Source organism: Haemaphysalis longicornis, unplaced genomic scaffold, assembly GCF_048455015.1.
Source record: "Haemaphysalis longicornis isolate Haplotype H1 unplaced genomic scaffold, Haemaphysalis longicornis Haplotype H1 scaffold_8, whole genome shotgun sequence".
Classification (NCBI taxonomy): domain Eukaryota; kingdom Metazoa; phylum Arthropoda; class Arachnida; order Ixodida; family Ixodidae; genus Haemaphysalis; species Haemaphysalis longicornis.
In genome coordinates, this window is record NW_027526445.1 from 170,451,037 (window position 1) to 170,469,190 (window position 18,154).

The following is an 18,154-nucleotide window of genomic DNA, read 5'->3' on the forward strand; positions in this document are numbered from 1 at the left end:
TGGCTTTCCAAATATAAACCAAATAGCGCACCAACAACGAGTTTTAGCAGTCCGTATGCTCCGTCTGGCCACTTACGCATTCAACCGCCGCGGTGGCTCAGTGGCTAAGGCGTTGTGCTGCTGAGCACAAGGACGCGGGTTCGATACCCGGCCGCGGCGGCCGCTTTTCTGGTGGTGGCGAAAAGCAAAAACTCCCGTGTGTGCGAGATTTCGGCGCACGTTAAAGATCCCCAGGTGGTCGAAAATAATCTGGAGCCCTCCACTAAGGCGCGGCTCATCGCGAGAGTTGCGTCGATTAAACCCCACAATCAATCATTCAACTTGGGCATTCGTTTCGGTAGGGGGGATTAGTTCCGCCGCCGGCCCTCGCCATGGAAGGTGCACTTGTTACGGTGGGGTGCGCCCTCCTCGCCGTGCCTGCACGCGCAGGCGCAGTCGGGTCCCGGTCAGCACGGTACCCACGGAACAGACGGAGCACGCGGAGTGCTAAACCTCTCTATTCTTGGACCTCCACAAACGGTGTTTTTCAAATTTTGCGTGTTCTGGTTCATATTTCTCGTGTTCGCACTGCAGTTGTCCACGACTGTAGTATACAAGAGACGCTGACGGAGCAGCATCTCGGATGGCCCTCCGACGCAGGGAATCATTCCTGCGAGGCAGTGCGACGACTCCGCGAGGGAGGATAGGTTTAGTCGGGGAAAATTTGTCACCGACCTTCGCTTTGTCTTGTCTTCGTCAACTATCACCTCAAAGTGCGCGCGTCGAACTTGCCCAGGCGCGCTTCCACCCGCAGCGGTCACCTCTCGAGTCTCGCAAGCGACCTGGTTGTATGTGAAGTCCATGGCGTAACGGGTGCTTACAACGCGCAACAAGGACACGCTGGCGGTTGAATGTACGTAGGATCCATTGTTCTTCGATTATTTGTCAGTTGCTGGTCCAGCGGGTGTGTGGTGCCTCCTTTGCTTGGTGTCTACTAGCGTCACTAAATAAGCTACACTGAATAGTATTGCCACTTCGAGCACAAGGAAGCGTCTGGGGGCCATTTTGTTTCTGGCTTGCAGTGTTGCCATCTTTCCCAACGAAACCGCCGCCGGTTGTGACGGGCAGGGGGCGACCGGCCGTTCTAGCGTCCACGCAGCAGAGAAAGAGAGGGGAGGCGCCCAGAAACAAAATGGCTGCGCCCATATGTAAACAGACATCACGTGGTGCCGAGCGACCAATGAAAATCCTGGCGGCACTCAACAATGAGAGAAAAGAGTGCCGATACCCTAAAAGCCTTTATTTAGTGACGCTACTGTCTACGTCTCATTTTTGTCCTCTATTTCCCCCAAGCTGCACTTCTGAACCAAGACAGCACCCGTGGAAGACAACCACCCACACAGCAGGAAGGAAAAGGTGTCGAAGTCCAGCCAGGTGGTACGCAAGCACGCGCGAGCTACTTTATACCAGAACAGCCGAAGCGATAGCATCGACAGTCAAGCCGCGTATCCCTGTTCGTTCCGAAGAGCTGGACGCTTCAAAAACAGCACCCAACGGGACAGACATGCTTGCGACTCGCACCTGCGGATGCAGAGTGCGAGTAGCCGAACTCTACACTCTCTAAGAGAATCTTCACACTTGTTTCACCGCGAAAGCATTCCTTGCCCAGCAACCTGCACTTAACTTTTTCTGCATGAAGCTGGGATGGTGACGATAAGAAAACCGCTGCCAAGGCCGGCGTCTAGGCTGGTTCTTCTCGGCTGCGAAGCCAATGACTTACCGACTGGGCCATGCCGTCCAAATGCTCCCTTCTAAACAAAGCATAGACGCGATGTCAGCGCGGCGCGTTGCTACAAACGCCGCTGGCTCGCCTTGCAAGCAACGATAGCCATTTAAATAGGTGTGAAGCAAATATATGGTCGGTGAATCCGGATGGACTTCGGACAAAGACTGGTGGACAACAACGAGCTCGCAGGCAGTGGCGCCCGCCCGCAGAGGTGCACTGGCCAACGTTTCGTAAAACGGGTAACACTCCCCATCATTTTAGTCAGTCAGGGAGATGAATAGATTAAGTAAGATTAAGATTAAGTAAGAAATCTGTGCGCGTACTCTGACGCCTTCGTGCAACACGCCCCCAGAGTGGTACCTAAATCAACCACAGTGGTTGTGATGTGATGCTTAAAAACTCATAATTTAACGTTTTATAAAACATCACATTTTTCTGCATAAGAAAAATATAAACAATACTTTCGTTAAATATTTTTCAAAAAGGGAGTCAGTACTCACGCGGCACTCTTTGCAGGACTTTATAACACTTTCAAAGGCATCATAATACGGCTTCGCCTAAACTTGATACAAACGTTGCTCAACATTAACCCATAGGACTTTTAACAATGGCTTTTTTCTTTGCTTTTCCTGTCTGGCGCGATATTCTTTCTCCGTTTTCGGCACCCCTTTTCGCACCGCGAATCTTACAAAAAAAAAAAAAAAAAAACACGTTCGTCGCGTTATTTCCACAGACCACTGGCACCTTCGATCGCCGAAAGCCGGGCGTTATGTCCGACGTCACAAGCGCAGAGAACAATACCCAAGGCGCAATTTCTCGCATACGTCTTCCGCCACCTACTAACACGCGATTTTTCACACGTCACGAAGCATCGCTTTCCCCGAAAAGAGGCGTTTTACGACCATACGGGTCACCAAACGAAAAACTCTCAACTTCCTCGTTTGCCACAACGGAGCTAGTAATACGACAGCCAGCAGGTTGGCAAGACCAACATATAGGCAGCTGGTTGAGACTTCAAGAAGAAACTTGTTTTTTCCAAGAGGTGTTCAACGCGGCGAAAAAGAGATTGAAAGCATCCTAATCCTTCCCCAAACAGGAAAAAAAAATTTAGGCTTTAAAATTGCGTCCCGCCTTCAAACGGCGTGAGAAAAAAAAAGCTCAATTGTAAAAAATTCGCGCTCCCAGGCGACTTATCTTGACGAGCTATACAGCTGCGGCGGGAGGGGCGGACCCGGATCATGGTGATGATGGTTGGGTGTTGATGGCGCAAGGCCGACGGTGGCAAAGAGCGCCAAAACAGCCCTTACACTGAGAGATGAAGACTTAAAATCGGTGAGCAGGAACACAATTAAAATGGGTCAAAGACAATGAGGATGGAGGTCCAGGTAGTGGTTATGCGTGGTATGAAATTAGGTCTAAAAAGTTCACTTCCGCTAAATAGTTAAAAACGCGCCTGACGGAAAACACGGGATCGCCAGACAGGAAGAACGCTGGGTGTGGTGGAATGTGTTGTCTGTAAAGTCCAGCGAAGTGTTCGTGTCGTCCTCACCCCCATCATCATCCTAAGTACACTGCAAGCAGAGCGAAAGCTTCTCCCACACAGGGATTTATACACACACCCCCCCAGAAGGACTTCGACACCCCCCAAAAAAGATTCCACAACCACAAGCACCCTGCCTAGGGATTTATACAACACACCCCCCCCCCCCCCCCCAAATCGAAATTCTGCATAAACCCCTGCTCCCACAGATCTCCAACCGCTCCTGTCCTGCGCCGACCGAATCCATTCTCTGCCCCCCGAAGCTACACTCCTAACGAAACCTGCGGGTCACGCGGTAGCATTTACTTCGCTGTAACCGGAATTCGCAGTAACAGGCACACACCGTCACTGCACCAAAAAAGGCGCACTGCCACAAACGGTCACGCTTCCACCACCGGTGCCCCCAACTTATGCAATAACACGTCGCGATCTCGACCGAGTATACCCTGTAGTTTATTTCCGCCTACACGCACTGCACAGAGCAGCAGCAATCGCAAAACACGTGGGCGATTCCTCCCCCCGCGACGCACATATCCTCGGACAAACGCGAACAGCTGCGCGCACACCGGCCGCCGCCGCGCACTGGGGGGCCGTAAAGTTGCACGAACGGCGCATTCGAACCGTGCGTGTGGTCCGCGCTGTGGCAATGTTATAGAGACGGCATAAGAGCGGTGGGACGACGAACACATGTGCGGCCGCCGCACTTCAAAGAAAACGGAGTCTTCGGGGGCAGCCGAGGACAATGGACAATGGGCAGCGGACCGGACGCACAGTTAGCACTAACTCTGAGGAGAGCCGGGGGAGGTGGGGGCAGCGGTTGGCGCCACGCGGTAGACGCCGAGTGCGTACGAGAGCGCAGACTCCGCCGGCAGGCAATAAAATGTCGATGCGAAGCGGCAGCCACGGGTTTTGCTGCCAGCGCCGAATGGAGCGGGGATTTATTACGGCTGCATCCAAGGACGGCACGAGAAAGAAAAAAAAGGCGAGGTGGAGGAGAAGGTCAAAAGATGTTAATTACGTCGAAAGACTGGGGTCATGAAGACATTTACACAAGTTTGCTTTATAAGTACACTCCATTGTCTCAAACACAGCCATACCAATTCTAACGCAAATTTCAAACAAAAAAAGATAGATACTAAGCAAAACAGATGAAACGGCGGCGACTCGACGGCACTGTCTCGCAGGTCCCTTATGACGTCACAGAGAATGTTAGCTTTAATGGAAAGGAAAGCCTGTGACCAGAGGGGAGGGGGGAAGAAGGGAATAGGGGTTCAGTACATATGGAGATCGTCTCGAAGATGCATCATTATTTGTGGTATTAGTAGTATTCGCTCGACGGCTTATGGCGGCCGCCGAGCAAAGCCAGCGCCAAGAAGCGTGACTGCGCGACTGCAATGGTGCTCAAGTTCCGTTTGGTCGCATTACTTCCACGATAACGTGCAGTTAAGAAATGTTTTTTAGTATTTCCCGTATTACGTCACTCTTGACGTTGTACAGCGCGAAATTCGATTTTTTTTTTTTTTTTTCAATATTTCGAGCACTTTGTCGATTATAAAAAAAAACATCTTTCGGGACTAGGAGTACAATGAATAAACTAGTTCTTTTAAATTCAACAAGGTTGTAGTTTGTCTTCACTGTTTTTTTTTTTTTTTTTTTTTACCGTGAATTCTACTCGATCGACCTTTTTTTCAAAATACGCCAGCAGTTATTTATACATGTACTGTCGTCAAAATTTTCAGCACGGACAGTCACGGATTGGGTCACGACCCTCGGTATAAACCGAGAAAACGTCAAAATACGCACAACAAACTTGCTTCGTTGAGCAAGCGTACATTACCCATCGCTACTTAGGTCAATGCACATTTAGGGTATGAAAGCACTGCAGGTTTCAGGGGTTAACAAACCTGACCGGAAACGATGTTTAAACGTGAGACAGCGCAGCGCCGGCAGACGCTAATACACCGATGGAATCAATTTTCTCTCGAAAGACCCCCCTCTTTCAACCTCCACTCGCCCGGAAACGAACTTCAACCGCCAGCATCCACTCGCCCCGTTTCAATTTCCCGCGCGGTCGGAATGACGCCGCCGTGTGATTGACCGATAAGCGACGCCTTGTGTCTACGAGGTTGGCAATCTTGCATGCGCGACAGCAATAAAGCACCCGAAATAGCCCGGCGAACTATTTAGCGACTCCCCGAGCGTTTTTTTTTTTTTTTTTTGGCAGCTGCGGTAAGCGAGGCTGGGTCACAGGCACCCCCCAAATCGGACTCGGAGTTGTTCAAGCAGCGAATCGCGCAATAAAGTGGTTTTCAAAAGTGTTCGCAACTTTCGAGGGCGGCTGTGGTTCCGCACAGGCGTCAGTCACATTGCATTTACAACTACCTCGTAATTCGCAGAGAACTCTCCATTCGGGTGCTAGTATTTTAGTCACCAATGAAGACAAAATGGTCACTTCAACACTGAGCTTTATCCAGTAAGGACCTCAGTCGGTGAAATTCCGGAAGAATTTACCCTACAGTGCCCACGCTTCTGTCAACGCAAGAGTTCACTAAGCAGAGTTTCCTGCTTTGCTTTGTAAAAGAGAAAAAAAAAGTTACAACATGATGTTTTGTAAGCTTTCCATTTACAATTTCTGTCACAAATTTTCTGAAAAACACCAGCACAGATATGAAATAAGACAAATCCCAACCTTTACAAACATAAATTCAGCATTGGATCACCTTTCCGCAATCAATCAATCAATCCTTATTTTGGCATCAGCAGCACAGATTCCAGGGGGAAAGACAAAAAACAAAAATAGGAGGCTTGATGTGGTCTGCACCCTCTACATTATATGGGAGTGGCTAGTTAACAAAAAAAAAAGTCCCACAGCAGGCTACATACTTCTTACAAGTTGTGAATGAGAAAGCACGGCGCTACATGGTGTACATATGTTCACGTCGCAGTCAATGAGAATCGATGAATCGGCTCTCAGCCCCTGCAACCAACTTTCGCAGCCAGCTCGCCCACATTGATGCATTGACAAATATGTTCCTTTGCCTTTCCCCTCCCCTGAGCACTGGGAGAGAGCAGTGTCCCGCTCGGACCCTGACGACCAGCTTTGGCTGGTGCAGCGAGCCCAAGAAGCCATTCCAGGACTCAAGGGGTCCTGGAATGAGGACTCTTCCCCAGGGCTGACAGCTTCAGATACACGTTTATTCCTCTTCCTCACTGCTCTGACAGCGGCTGTCATCCTCACTGGCAAATCCCACTGAGTGGGTATGCGAGTTTTTTGGCTGGATATGTTGACTCAGTCGAAGCTAAATTTTAATCGGTGAACCAGCCGTGGGCATCCAATGACAGCTGTCATCGCCATTCGAAAATCTCCTTGAGTAAACGTGTCAGAATTGTGGGCAGGCACATGGTGACAATGCCAAGAAATGGGAATAGGCAAAAGGGACTTTTTTTTTTTTTCTCTCCTGACAACAGCAGTTATCGTCGCTGCTAAATTCACCTGAGAGCGCATGTTGTTATGCCTACATACACCCAGCTTTAACATGTGGCCCCCGAAACGATTAGCCCACCAACACGCCAAAAGTCAAACTCGAACATTGAGCTGCTTCGACTGGTAGCCCATGTTTTCCCAAGTCAAATACCAAACCCCCGCTCTAGGCCCACGTGTAGTAAGCTACACTCATAGAGTCGCACTGAAATGGCATATGAAGAGCAGAACCTAAAATCGTCATTTTCAAGAAAACAAAGTTTTCACACCAAAATCGGATAGCACGAAGTTTCAGTCAATGTCGGATTACAGGCCAATAACCCTCGCTAACAAGGATGACGAAATCCCAACGAAAATCCCAACGAACGAACCCTTTTGTTTGAAGATTAGGCATAGTGTTGGCATTGACAGATATCAGCTGCCCTCAAGCGAAGTGCATCTGCTGGCATGTGCAGATGATGCTGCTGTATTCTGTGCTGATGCAAGCATGATCAGAGCGCTAGCAATAACTAAATATTTTTTGTTGCGTGACCAGTACGTCAGTTAACTGGGAAGAGTACACAGGTTTCTGGCGTGAAGAGTTGCAGCTGTTGCTGGAAGTATTTAAAAATATACAACGGATGAACACACCAACATGCTAACTCAGTGAATTGTTGGCCTGCTATCACGATACTAATAGAGTAGTGGCCGATGAAATTGGGAGGAAGAGCAATGTCAATTTTTGCGCGTCCATGGTGTGAGAAGCGGGCACTGCACCGATTCCTGTGGCACGTGCAAAAAATACGATCGGTGTGTGCTGTGTTTGTGTTGGGTTATCCACATGGGAGCGACTTAGTGGAGGCTGCGATTCACAGTGGGGAAAAAAAAAGGCTCTTTGCACTTCTTTGCAAATGCAGTTAGTGCAAGAGCTTTCAAATTCATCGTGCCGTCAAGTGACATTGTGCCCTGAATGGGTACAACCAATGGGAAGAAGTGGCGGTGGCTGCTAGATTTCTCGGCATACGGTTTTCGTTTCAATATCTCTCAACAGCTTCCAAGAAATCTTCAAACAGCCACCTGGAAGAGATGCTATTCCCTGCATTTCTGCATCAATATCTGTACAACGTAAGCATCACCCAAGATGTTCTTTCCTAAGTGAAGAAGATAAGGCCCATCCTAGCCTCAGGAAACACCTCCATTTAAAAAAAAAAAAAAAAGACGTGTTTGTACCTTGCCATTAACTACTGTGTCTACCTGGAACAACGAGACAACTTGTCTGCCTGGAACAACGAGACAATTTAGTTCAACCTTCAATTTAACGCCGGGATGGCATCGTTTTTTTGTATGTCCCGCAGTTTACTTTAGAACCACTTTTCCCTACTCACCGATACAGTTTCAAGGTTTTTTCGAAGGAACTCTACATGGTTTAGTATGTGATGAAAGCGTCAAGTAATGTGGATCAGACTAAATTAGTCGAGCTGTCAAAACTAATTAACAGATGCAAAATGAACAACATTCGAGCGTACAACATGGCAGCGATTGAGGAAACGCTGGAAACAGGAGGAAGCCTAAAAGGAACCACGAGAAAGCTAGAGTTCATACCACAGGCTACATGCAGCACTGTGGAGGCTACATTGTGGTCAACAGCATGCCCACCGAGGGTGCCTAATGCACCATGAAGGGAGCCCTGAAAGAACATTTCCCTCTCCCCTCTCGGCAGGTGGAACCACGAGGCCCGGGCGCCTTTTGTCACTTCCTTCGCGGTGAATTAGCCGCCCTCAGTGGGCGGACTGTTGACAACAATGTAACCTCCACTGTACTGCACACAGCTTGTGGTATGAACCATAGATATCAGTAAGGCAGAACATCCGCACCTAGAGACGAGCAAGGTAGCATAACACACAGCACGGACGAAGCAATAAAAGTAGCAGAACGATTCTACACCAGGCTATATGTCAGCAATGTTAGATCAGGGGCGGTATTCTCGAGTTTTGTCCCTTTTGCGTCCCTTTCAAAAGTGTCCCTTTTGGCAAGCCCTGATTGGCTAAAAAGCAAGCAACCGGAAGTGACGTAGCGCAAGCGCGGCAAACCTACTGTCAACGCCCACTGCTTAACCGGAAGTACGTCACGATGAAAGGGACGCAAAAGGGACATTTTCAAAAGGGACAATTACGAGAATACCGCCCCAGGAGCAACTACTACTGAGTATATTGCTGGGTCTGCATGCAATTCGACAAAGTTTACAACGAGTTTACAATTACTTCGCAACGAGAATCCTGTTCCACAAAGCAGGGGTGAGACAACTGAACCAGATTTGGAAGCAGCTTTTGGAGCAGCGAAATCTCGATTTTGGAGAAGAACCTTGATTTGGAGCAAAACAACAACATTTATTGTCCCCTTAGGAGCCTAAAAAATCAAATTTCTGGCAACTCGGAAGGGGGGGGGGGGTTGAGGGGGAGTTAATCGGTTTTGAACGTACATAACACTTAAACAACCTTTCAGTGACGTTTTTTTTCTACCACAGCATCACAAGGTACACACTGCACTATCTTTTTACAAACCATTTTTAAATTCTTAGGCACTATGCATACATAGCCTGGAGTGCCATTGAAAATATCGATTTGAAAAACTAAGCAATCGCAAGGCATTTTTATTATCATGTGGATGCCTAAATTAATATTTTTGTAATCCCAGACTCGGCTTTACGCACAAGTGTAGAGCCACGGCAAAAGTTGCGCAAAGCGAGGTGACAGTCGTCGCACCCCACCACCCCTCCCATTTCAATCCCCAAGGAGCACGTTCACTACGATCGTAATTTGAGTAACGTTGGTATATTTAGCTACGACCCTTTTGGCAATCAATTTCACTTCAGATAGCTGAACCAAAATTACTAGTGTGCAATAATAGCCTGCCCCACAATCAGACATTGTTTGAACATTTTACGGCAATGTAGCCTGTGCCGACACTTTCTGCAGTGTCAATTGTCCCAGTCCCGCCGCTCGCAAGCTTACTGACAAAAAGAGCAATAACTCAGCGTTTTATAACACCACCATGAGTCCAAACTTCTACTTCAAACACGCACCGCGCCTCACACTCAAGGCCGAAACACGGCGAATTCGCAGGCGCCACGTTGCTTTTGATGAATTCCCGTCTTTCGAGTCACGCCACTTCCCGCATCAGATCAACAAACAACTAAATGTGAATGTAGCCGCCCCCATAACCAAAACCACTGTGGAAATCGGCGTGAACGACGAGTCTCTGCCTGAACCACGAGCAACTGCTTCGCCCGGCGGCCATGTTTCCCCATCTTCACCACACCAAGATGGCGGCGCTCAGTAATGTCATTGTGGAGATATGGGGCTTCAAAAATCGCTGTTTTTTTTTTTTTTTCTCATCAAAAGTACACGTAGTTCGTCGTCTGAGTACCAGAATATTTTTTCTACAGGACTTTGCAATGGTCTCCAATGGGAAAGCTAAAAACGCACAGAATATAATATGTGCAACCCGACAATGAGACTTTAAAAAAAAAACTATCTCGCGGACAAGTTTTTGCCGGTTTTTTGTTTGAATGATCAATCAATTAAACCTTTACATACAGCTTCTAAAGAGTTAAAATCCTAGACTCTCAGACTGTTTTGGAGCAGTTTGGCGCAAGTTTTGCAATTTTCAAGCTTTTGGAGCAGCCTGGCGCCGGAAAATAAATTTGTATCAAAACTGTGCAATATGTGCAGCTGTCTTGCCCTTGACGAAGTGTACAACATGCAACATAGCGAAACCAAATGGCTGCATGAGTTTGGAACCCTTCCAACTATTCGTGTTCTTCGCAGTTTTACACAGCCAAAGTATTGCTGGAGGGCTTTAAACCGATACCAACAGTCGACACATTAAAATGCTGGAAACAACAAAAAGAGATGAACTAATGTGACTTGCATGCTTCCCTCACATTCCAACGGCCTTGGTTCGACACTGATCCAGAACCAAATTTATTTTTATTTTTTAAGTCAATTTGTTTGCTTTTCTTGCCTTTACGCCAATTTTAGAAGGCGTTTTACTACCAAAGATGCTGGACACTAGATTTCCCGCTCAATGAGCTATTCCTTGCTTTCACACTACTGTAAAATCCCGAGAGATGCCCCAGCCCCGAAAGATAACCCACCCCTGTTTTTGGCATGATTTTCCGTTTTTTTTTTTTCAAAAACACGGAAAGATAACCCACCCCTGACAATGGCCGGGGATGACGCACGCGGAAACGAGGTTAGCTAGCGTGGGTAAGGTGCGATAACAGGTCACAGGAACCTGAAACCCGGCTGCAATAACAGGTCACAGGATCTAAAAATAACATGTGCACGTTTAGGTTGGCAATGCAGCCCGCACACATGCAGAACTGCAGTGAAATCTTGAACCCGAAACGCGACCACCACCATGCATCCTTGAACATTCCGGTCATTCGTCTTTTGTCACGAAGCAAGAACGGAAGGATGCGGCAAAGCTTCACCGTGGCGAAGAAAGTGGAGGTTGTCGAATGGCACCGAAAAGCCGGCAGCAATGTGAGTAACACGTGAGTAAGGCGGCCGTGAGCGAGGAAGTTGTCCCTCGCTCCTTCAAACAGTGCGGTATATCAACAGCCCTCGATGGATCAGAAGACAGAGAGCTTCATGAGCGGCTCACTTCGGCGATCCTTCCTTCTGCTGCCCTGCCAACCACGTCGAACTCCGTGCGTGAGGAGGTGGTCGACCTTTTGTTTGGCAGTGAGAGTGACTGTTCGTTCGACGGTTCTGACGACGAATGAATACAGTGCTAATAAACGCGTGTTCGTTCTTTGGCTGCGATACATTTCTCAACTTTTTTTTACTGCACACCGAAAGTTAGCCCACGTCATATTTTCACTTGATTTGCTCTCAATCTTAGGTGGGCTATCTCTTGGGATTTTACGGTACGTCCCACCATTTGTTCATGCTTCTCTGAAACACCTATCCAGGAACTACAATGTTTTTGTAGTTGGGGAGCACATTTGTGGTTTTAATAAAACCACACATGTGCTCCCTAATGAGTAATACAGCAAAGCTGCGTGAAATGCACAAGCGAGCAGAAAAAAAGGTACATTAAGCACAATAAAAGCCACATGCCAGATGGCCTCTCATTTTTAGGGGGGTTACAAAGTACTCTTGAAAGTAACAAGTGGTAATTAAACTGCCCCCACCAGTTTTCCAGCAACTGGAGATCCGTTCGCATGCCGTTAAGCAAGTGCAGCATCAAAGAGGCACATTAGGCAAGGTTAACAACCTGCTCTGTTACAAAATTAGATAAAAGGCATGGTTTACAAACGCACACCTTCCAGCAGAAACAGTTTTTTGCCAATGAATCTACACAATGGTAAAATGTAGTATCAAGCATCACCACCCAAACATCCCCTTATCGCATTACTATACCCAATGTCACAAACTGTCAAAAAGATTTTCCGGGATCGTCAAAAATGAATAACAAGGAACATTACCACATGTACGAGCTAAAAAAAAAGGAAAATGATATTGATCACCTTCTAAACGGGACATGATCACAAAATAAAACTTTGTTTAATTTCAAAGAACTGGCCCTTAATAGGCCCTCACTCAGCCACAAGACATTTTTTTACCCAAAAAATGGAAGAAGTACTGCAATATTGTCACAGACGTAATATGGGCGGGAGTGACAACTTGTGGGCCATTACTAAAAACATAGTTATTAGTGTTGTTAGCTGCACGTTTGCATTCGTGATACGACCCAAACGGATGAGGAGGCCCCCCTACAAACACCCACTCATGTTTCTTGGCCATGGTTTAGGTCGGCAATAAACATGACTGGGCGAAACATTAGGTGGCAACGGTTTAGGCCAGCCGAACAAACAACATTCTGTGACATCATACAAACGTTGACTGACTGATTGTAGGGCTTAATGCGCCGGCGCAACGTAAGCGATGAGGCGCACCGTAGTGGAGAGCTTCGGGTTAATTTTGACCACCTGGGGATCTTTAACGTGCGCCGAAATCTAGTACACACGGGCGTTTTTGCTTTTCACCTCCATCAGAAAAGCGGCCGCCGCGGCCGGGAATCGAACCCGCATCCTCGTGTTCAGCAGCGCAGCGCCTCAGCCACTGAGCCACCACGGCAGGGAGGTTTTCTTTAATACCTCCGTTTGTTGTTTGAAGAGTGCAATAAAACTGGTTTCATCGTTATCGAGACAAAGAAGTCTTTTTACAAACGAAGCCAACTTTTGGGGGTGGTCGTGGTGGTGATGTTTACTGACAGATGGACGTAGCCTTGCGTGGTACGCCTGCGATTGCTCCCCCGATCAACACCTTTTTGCCGCTATGCACGGGAAATTGCCAGGAGTCACTGAGGCCTGTGTCCCTTGAAAACCTGAGGATCAGGCACAATATGTCTCTCCTTGTGATCCAATGGCCTTTAAGGAAAATGACATCGTCCAAAGAGCCATGCGGAGTGGCTCTCCTTCGAACTTCTTGAAACAACCCAACTTTTTTCTTTTGTGCTCACAGCCCCTTCAGCCTACCTCAGAGGTGATGAAAATGTTATGCCTGCTTTATTTGTGAATTCTTTATTTCACTGCAAAGCAAACCCTGGGTGAAGTCTATCATGAACTACACATGCCTTAAAACACAAGCTTAACTTTCCTCTGGGCTACATTTAGTTAGCAGTTTCTCTTCATACAGCAAAAGCAACTTTTGTGCGCTAAGGTTCATCGCGCCCGCTCTACTCAGTTTAATTTCCTTCACAGGCTCTAGAAGGCGGTGCCAGCATGACTAACTTTCTATTGTGGCAACATAAATGTCCGTCAAAAGTACACCACCAGAAGTAAGTGGTAGTAGCAAGCTGGACTGCTACTACCACTAACTTCCTGCGGTAAGTCAGCGAAACCATCAGCTTCAACAAGACAACCACCAAGCACGTCTTTTTTTTTCCCCACAACACACCGGCCTAAAGCGTACTGTCGGCCTCGTTCGAGCACAGAGACCGGCCATTCTGGAGGTTATCAGCACTACTAGGCATAGAAAGGTCATCGCAATAAGCCAGCAAGCACGCACAGCAATGATACAAGCTGAATAATTGCTTTTTTAAAAGATTCAACACGAAATATGATGGGAGGTAAAAACATACAAATGCACCACGCATGCACTGCTCCAATCCAGTTCCTAATTTAGTGAAGCATGGCTGACACCGCATTGTCCATGCTAAAAGAGAGGAATCCCGATTATGCTCCTTATTCCTTATTATGCTCCTTATTCTACCACACCATCTGACAAAAGAACCAGGTAAGCACTCCCACCTCTCACCCTTTCTCCATGTTAGTACGTGGAATGAAAGCCAATGTTTCTTACGACTCTGTTTGGTATGACTCAATACTCCACTCCTTCATGCCAGCTAGGAGTCAGTCACCCTCTTGCCTCGGTGGGGAAGATTGCACCATTCTGGCTATGACGCCATACGTCGGCAAGCTACGATGGCTTACGTACATGCAAGGTACGTACGTAACGGGTACAGCACACATGCATGGCTATGATAACGAAACTTCTCCCCACAGATAGCCATACAATGTATTAAAATTGAACATACATACCAGTAGCAGAAGCTGGATTAGCAGTTGCAGCAGCATAACACCCCTAGAGTTTGCGACGCTTTTTTAAGCGAAAGCTTTCCATAGTGGGACCGATGGCGTCCTGTCAAAAAACTACAGCATTTCCCCATAGACCGGTTGGTCGACCGAAAAGCTCTGATAAGATCTCTGGACACACAGCGCATGCATGAAACCGGCCCTTCCATTGTGTCAAAACAGTTACCTGAAAATCGCGAAAAAGGGACGGCGCTAGATAAGACAATTCATGCATCAATTATGGAGAAGCTTCAATACAATAGTATACCTCTACCTCATAAACCATGCATCGGTATACATTTAGATAATTCGAAAATGCGTTTACTAAGTGCACGAGAAATCATCGCATGGCTTCCTTCTTCGTTGTGCGATTTGTGTCTTTGAATGTTTGATGCACTTTTGACACAGTTTTGTAGTCAGAAAGCTTTCGCACTTCCCTAAACTTTCTTTAAGAAGGGATGGCGAAGTTTCAGCCTCTGCCGCTGCATCTTAGTCGGATCATATAGTGCGTGGAAATAAAGTTGCAGTCGGAAGAACTTCGCCACATTCGTACGAGTGTGCGTAGAAATCGACTGCAGAAACAGACACCGGTAACAACGTTCCAAGATAACAAACTGCGGGTCTAGTTTGTACACAATGCCGGGCAACTGGTAACGGAAGTTTTGTAAACTCGAGGCCGTACACGAAGCTGCTGACGCTCACTCGGCATTTACGGCCACGATTTCACTCACCACAAAACAAACCAGTGGTAAGCAACCCAACACAAACAGCTTCCACAAGGCAACCTCACTTTGAAATTGGTACTTGCGCCCGAAAAGTGAAGCTCACAAAAGTCGGCAGTGGCCCATTAAAGGAGCCATGAAGACAAAATACACGTTTGGTTTATTAGAAAGACTGCTTAGTCCCGATAACAATGATACCAATATCATCGCGATCTTCAAACAAATAACGAAGATATAAAAGAAAACGTGTGAAGCAGTCGCGACCCCCTAGCCAATTTCCCGCAACTTTTCTACGACGTCACAGAACCTTGTTTGCGCGATTGGCAGCCGCCTAACTGACCTGTCACGACGACACACGACTGGACGTCTGTAATGGGGCCTCTAGTTCCATTTGACTGCATCGCTTGAATGCTAACGTGCAGTTAACGCACTGAAAATTATGTTTTATTGTTGGCCCGTGTGACGTCATTCTTGCTCATAACACGTCACTGTGGCGCAATATTTGGAAGTTTTTAAGTACTTCTTGGTTCTTTTTTCGTTAAAAAAACATCTTTTGTGGCTGTTATGGAGCTGAGTGAGATACTGAATCCTAGTTCTTTCAAATTAAACGAAGTTGTATTTTCTCTTCATGGCTCCTACCCGCCGCACAGCAACCCGCACATGTGAAACACAAACGCGGGTTGCACATTTATACCTGCACACAATTTCCGTGCGACTCAAACTGCATTATGCCAAAACACAGCACCACCGTAGCATGATGTCCCCTTTCCGTCAACCGTCTAAGCCGCTCAATTCGGTTTTTATGAAAACCACTCCAACATTTCCCAAAGGCTGAAGACTGGGGAGAACAGAGGATAGGGGTTTAACATGCAAAGACCCGAAAGACAAAAGAATCTTGTTTATACTATAACAGCGGCTACAAATTCATTTTCACCTCTTGCGACGACATGCTTAAACCCAGCGTCAGTGGCTGCTTTCGCCTTGGCCAGAAATACGGCCACCGCGCAATCCAATCACTCACTCCGAGTGGCAGAGAATAGTCACAAGACTAGGTGCATGGCTCTGCTTTAGTCAACGCGAAGCCCGTGAAGGAGTGTGGCACGTACAACGACCCCACAAGGACAGCAACAAGGATTGCGACAAGAAAAGTATTAATCCAAAAGCGGTGTCATAATCAATCTTGTGAAACCGGTGAGCATCTTGTGAAACAGGTGATCCTGTGAAACAGGTGACCAGGTTGGTTAAAACCAAGAATGTATACCATCCCTACATAAAAAATCTCGCACTAATCTGGACCTTCACCACAGCAATACTGAAGCTACAGTTAAAGATCAGCAGCCACAACAAATGTAACAGAAAAAACAGGTCACTCTCCTTAAACATCAGTATTTGTAAGCATAGCAGTTTCACTTTAATCAAGGGTAGAAGTTAAGACTGTGGATAGCTAAGATTTATAGCCTGTATGAATAGTAACTACGGCAACTTCTAACACCAACGCCGTAACACATTTCAGTACTTGGTCCCCACAGCAATCATCCAGTCAAGTACGTGAGACAACGCGCGCAACGTATCCTACTTCGGTAGCTAACGGTTTGTTATTGCGAGCGCATTCGTAGCAGCATTACTTTCTCCGCAGAGCTGTGGAAGCTGCTTCAGCATGCGATACGTTCATTCAGCCGATTTAGCACGCGGCATCCAAGACGACAAAAGAGTTGTTCATACGGCACACCCTTTTTGATCGTGTGCATCGGTGGTGTCAATCACTGAGCAACAATTCGGCGCTGCTCTCGCCTGCAACGCAAATATTTCTTTTTTTTAATTTGGAGCTACAGCATCGCCTGCAGCAATCACGAGACTGAAGGCGTACCGAGAAACCTGAATGCAGCACTTTCTCGGGACGGGGCAAGTTCGAAAGTTGACAGAAAAGCTAATTGTTTACATTCGCTATCGTTGACATGTGGTGCCCTTGACGAGCCGTACACGAGCGCTGGGGTCCGTACATTGACACCAAACGACGCTCTACACAATCCGAAACATCAGCGTCACCGGCAGAAAAAGATATTCGGAGAAAAAAGGCGCGTAATCAGTACCGGAAAGAGGGTAAATACACTCGCCAGACCGCGACCTGCGGCTTTGCACACGGTAAAAGCGACACTCCGTGACTCACCCGGCGCGGTGTACGACCCGCTTCCGTTCGCACCAGTAAGGCGATGCTCCAAGGAGCAAAGGGAACACGATCATTACGGACTTTCGACGCGAAGGGGGAGCTAAACACTAGGCTTAACACGGGAGCGGCTTTTCCAAACGGATCCGAAATGCACCGACGCACACGCGCGCGCGCGCGCATACACACACACATACATACACACACGTTACGGAGCGGTAGGCCTAATGGCAGTGGAAAAATAGGTCACCCGATTCAACAGGAAAACTTTGCGGAGAAAGTGAGAGCGAGTCGAGAGGCACACTTACTTTCGCTGCCCTGCGTCTTTCGTGATCAGGAACATGTCATTGCCTTGGTCAAAGGCTAGTTTATAGCCTTTTACGGGTTAATAGCGAGGTATCACTTTTCGGCACCCACATGCTTCGCTCATGTCGTGGTGCGAGCACGTCACAGGAAGTTGTTTACAAAATACGTCATCGTTATCTGTGACGTTCGGTGCCCGCTTTCTTGCGGCGATCGGGAATTGTTTGTATTTAGGTTTGTTTTGCAGCTGTTTACGTCCTTTAAAAAAAAAACAATACTTGTTTGAGTACCTGTTTTTGACAAAAAAGCTATTTCAACGAACATGGCGTCCTCCTGACGTCATCACGCGCCAACTGAAAGCCGGTTTGAACGGCAGCGCGACAGCTGTTCGTTGTCCCTCGGTACCTTGGTGACAGCTGGCCAGACTGACGTTGAACTTCGTAAATGTAGAAAGCCAACGACCGCTTGCGCGCTACAGATTCCAATTCTCCTGCGGCGTTGGCGCTTATTGAGCTCATTTAAACAAACGCACAATCATGAATGTTCACAGGAGAT

General features: G+C 47.4%; 1 protein-coding gene across 4 annotated transcripts in view; it reads right to left on the reverse strand.

The window, feature by feature from the left end:
• Smg (sterile alpha motif domain containing protein 4 smaug) overlaps positions 1–17,742 on the reverse strand; it is a 145,870-nt gene extending 128,128 nt beyond the window's left edge. For 3 of the 4 annotated variants that reach the window (XR_013318140.1, XM_077680539.1, XM_077680538.1), the window contains exon 1: positions 17,300–17,494. Coding sequence is in view for 2 of the 4 variants with exons in the window: in XM_077680539.1 (XP_077536665.1) it covers positions 17,300–17,491 (192 nt within the window). In the remaining 2 variants the exon portion in view is untranslated. Of the gene's footprint in view, positions 1–17,299; positions 17,495–17,604 lie in introns of those variants that run through there. The other variant, XM_077680540.1, reaches the window with a different exon arrangement.
• Positions 17,743–18,154: the final 412 nt, after the last annotated feature.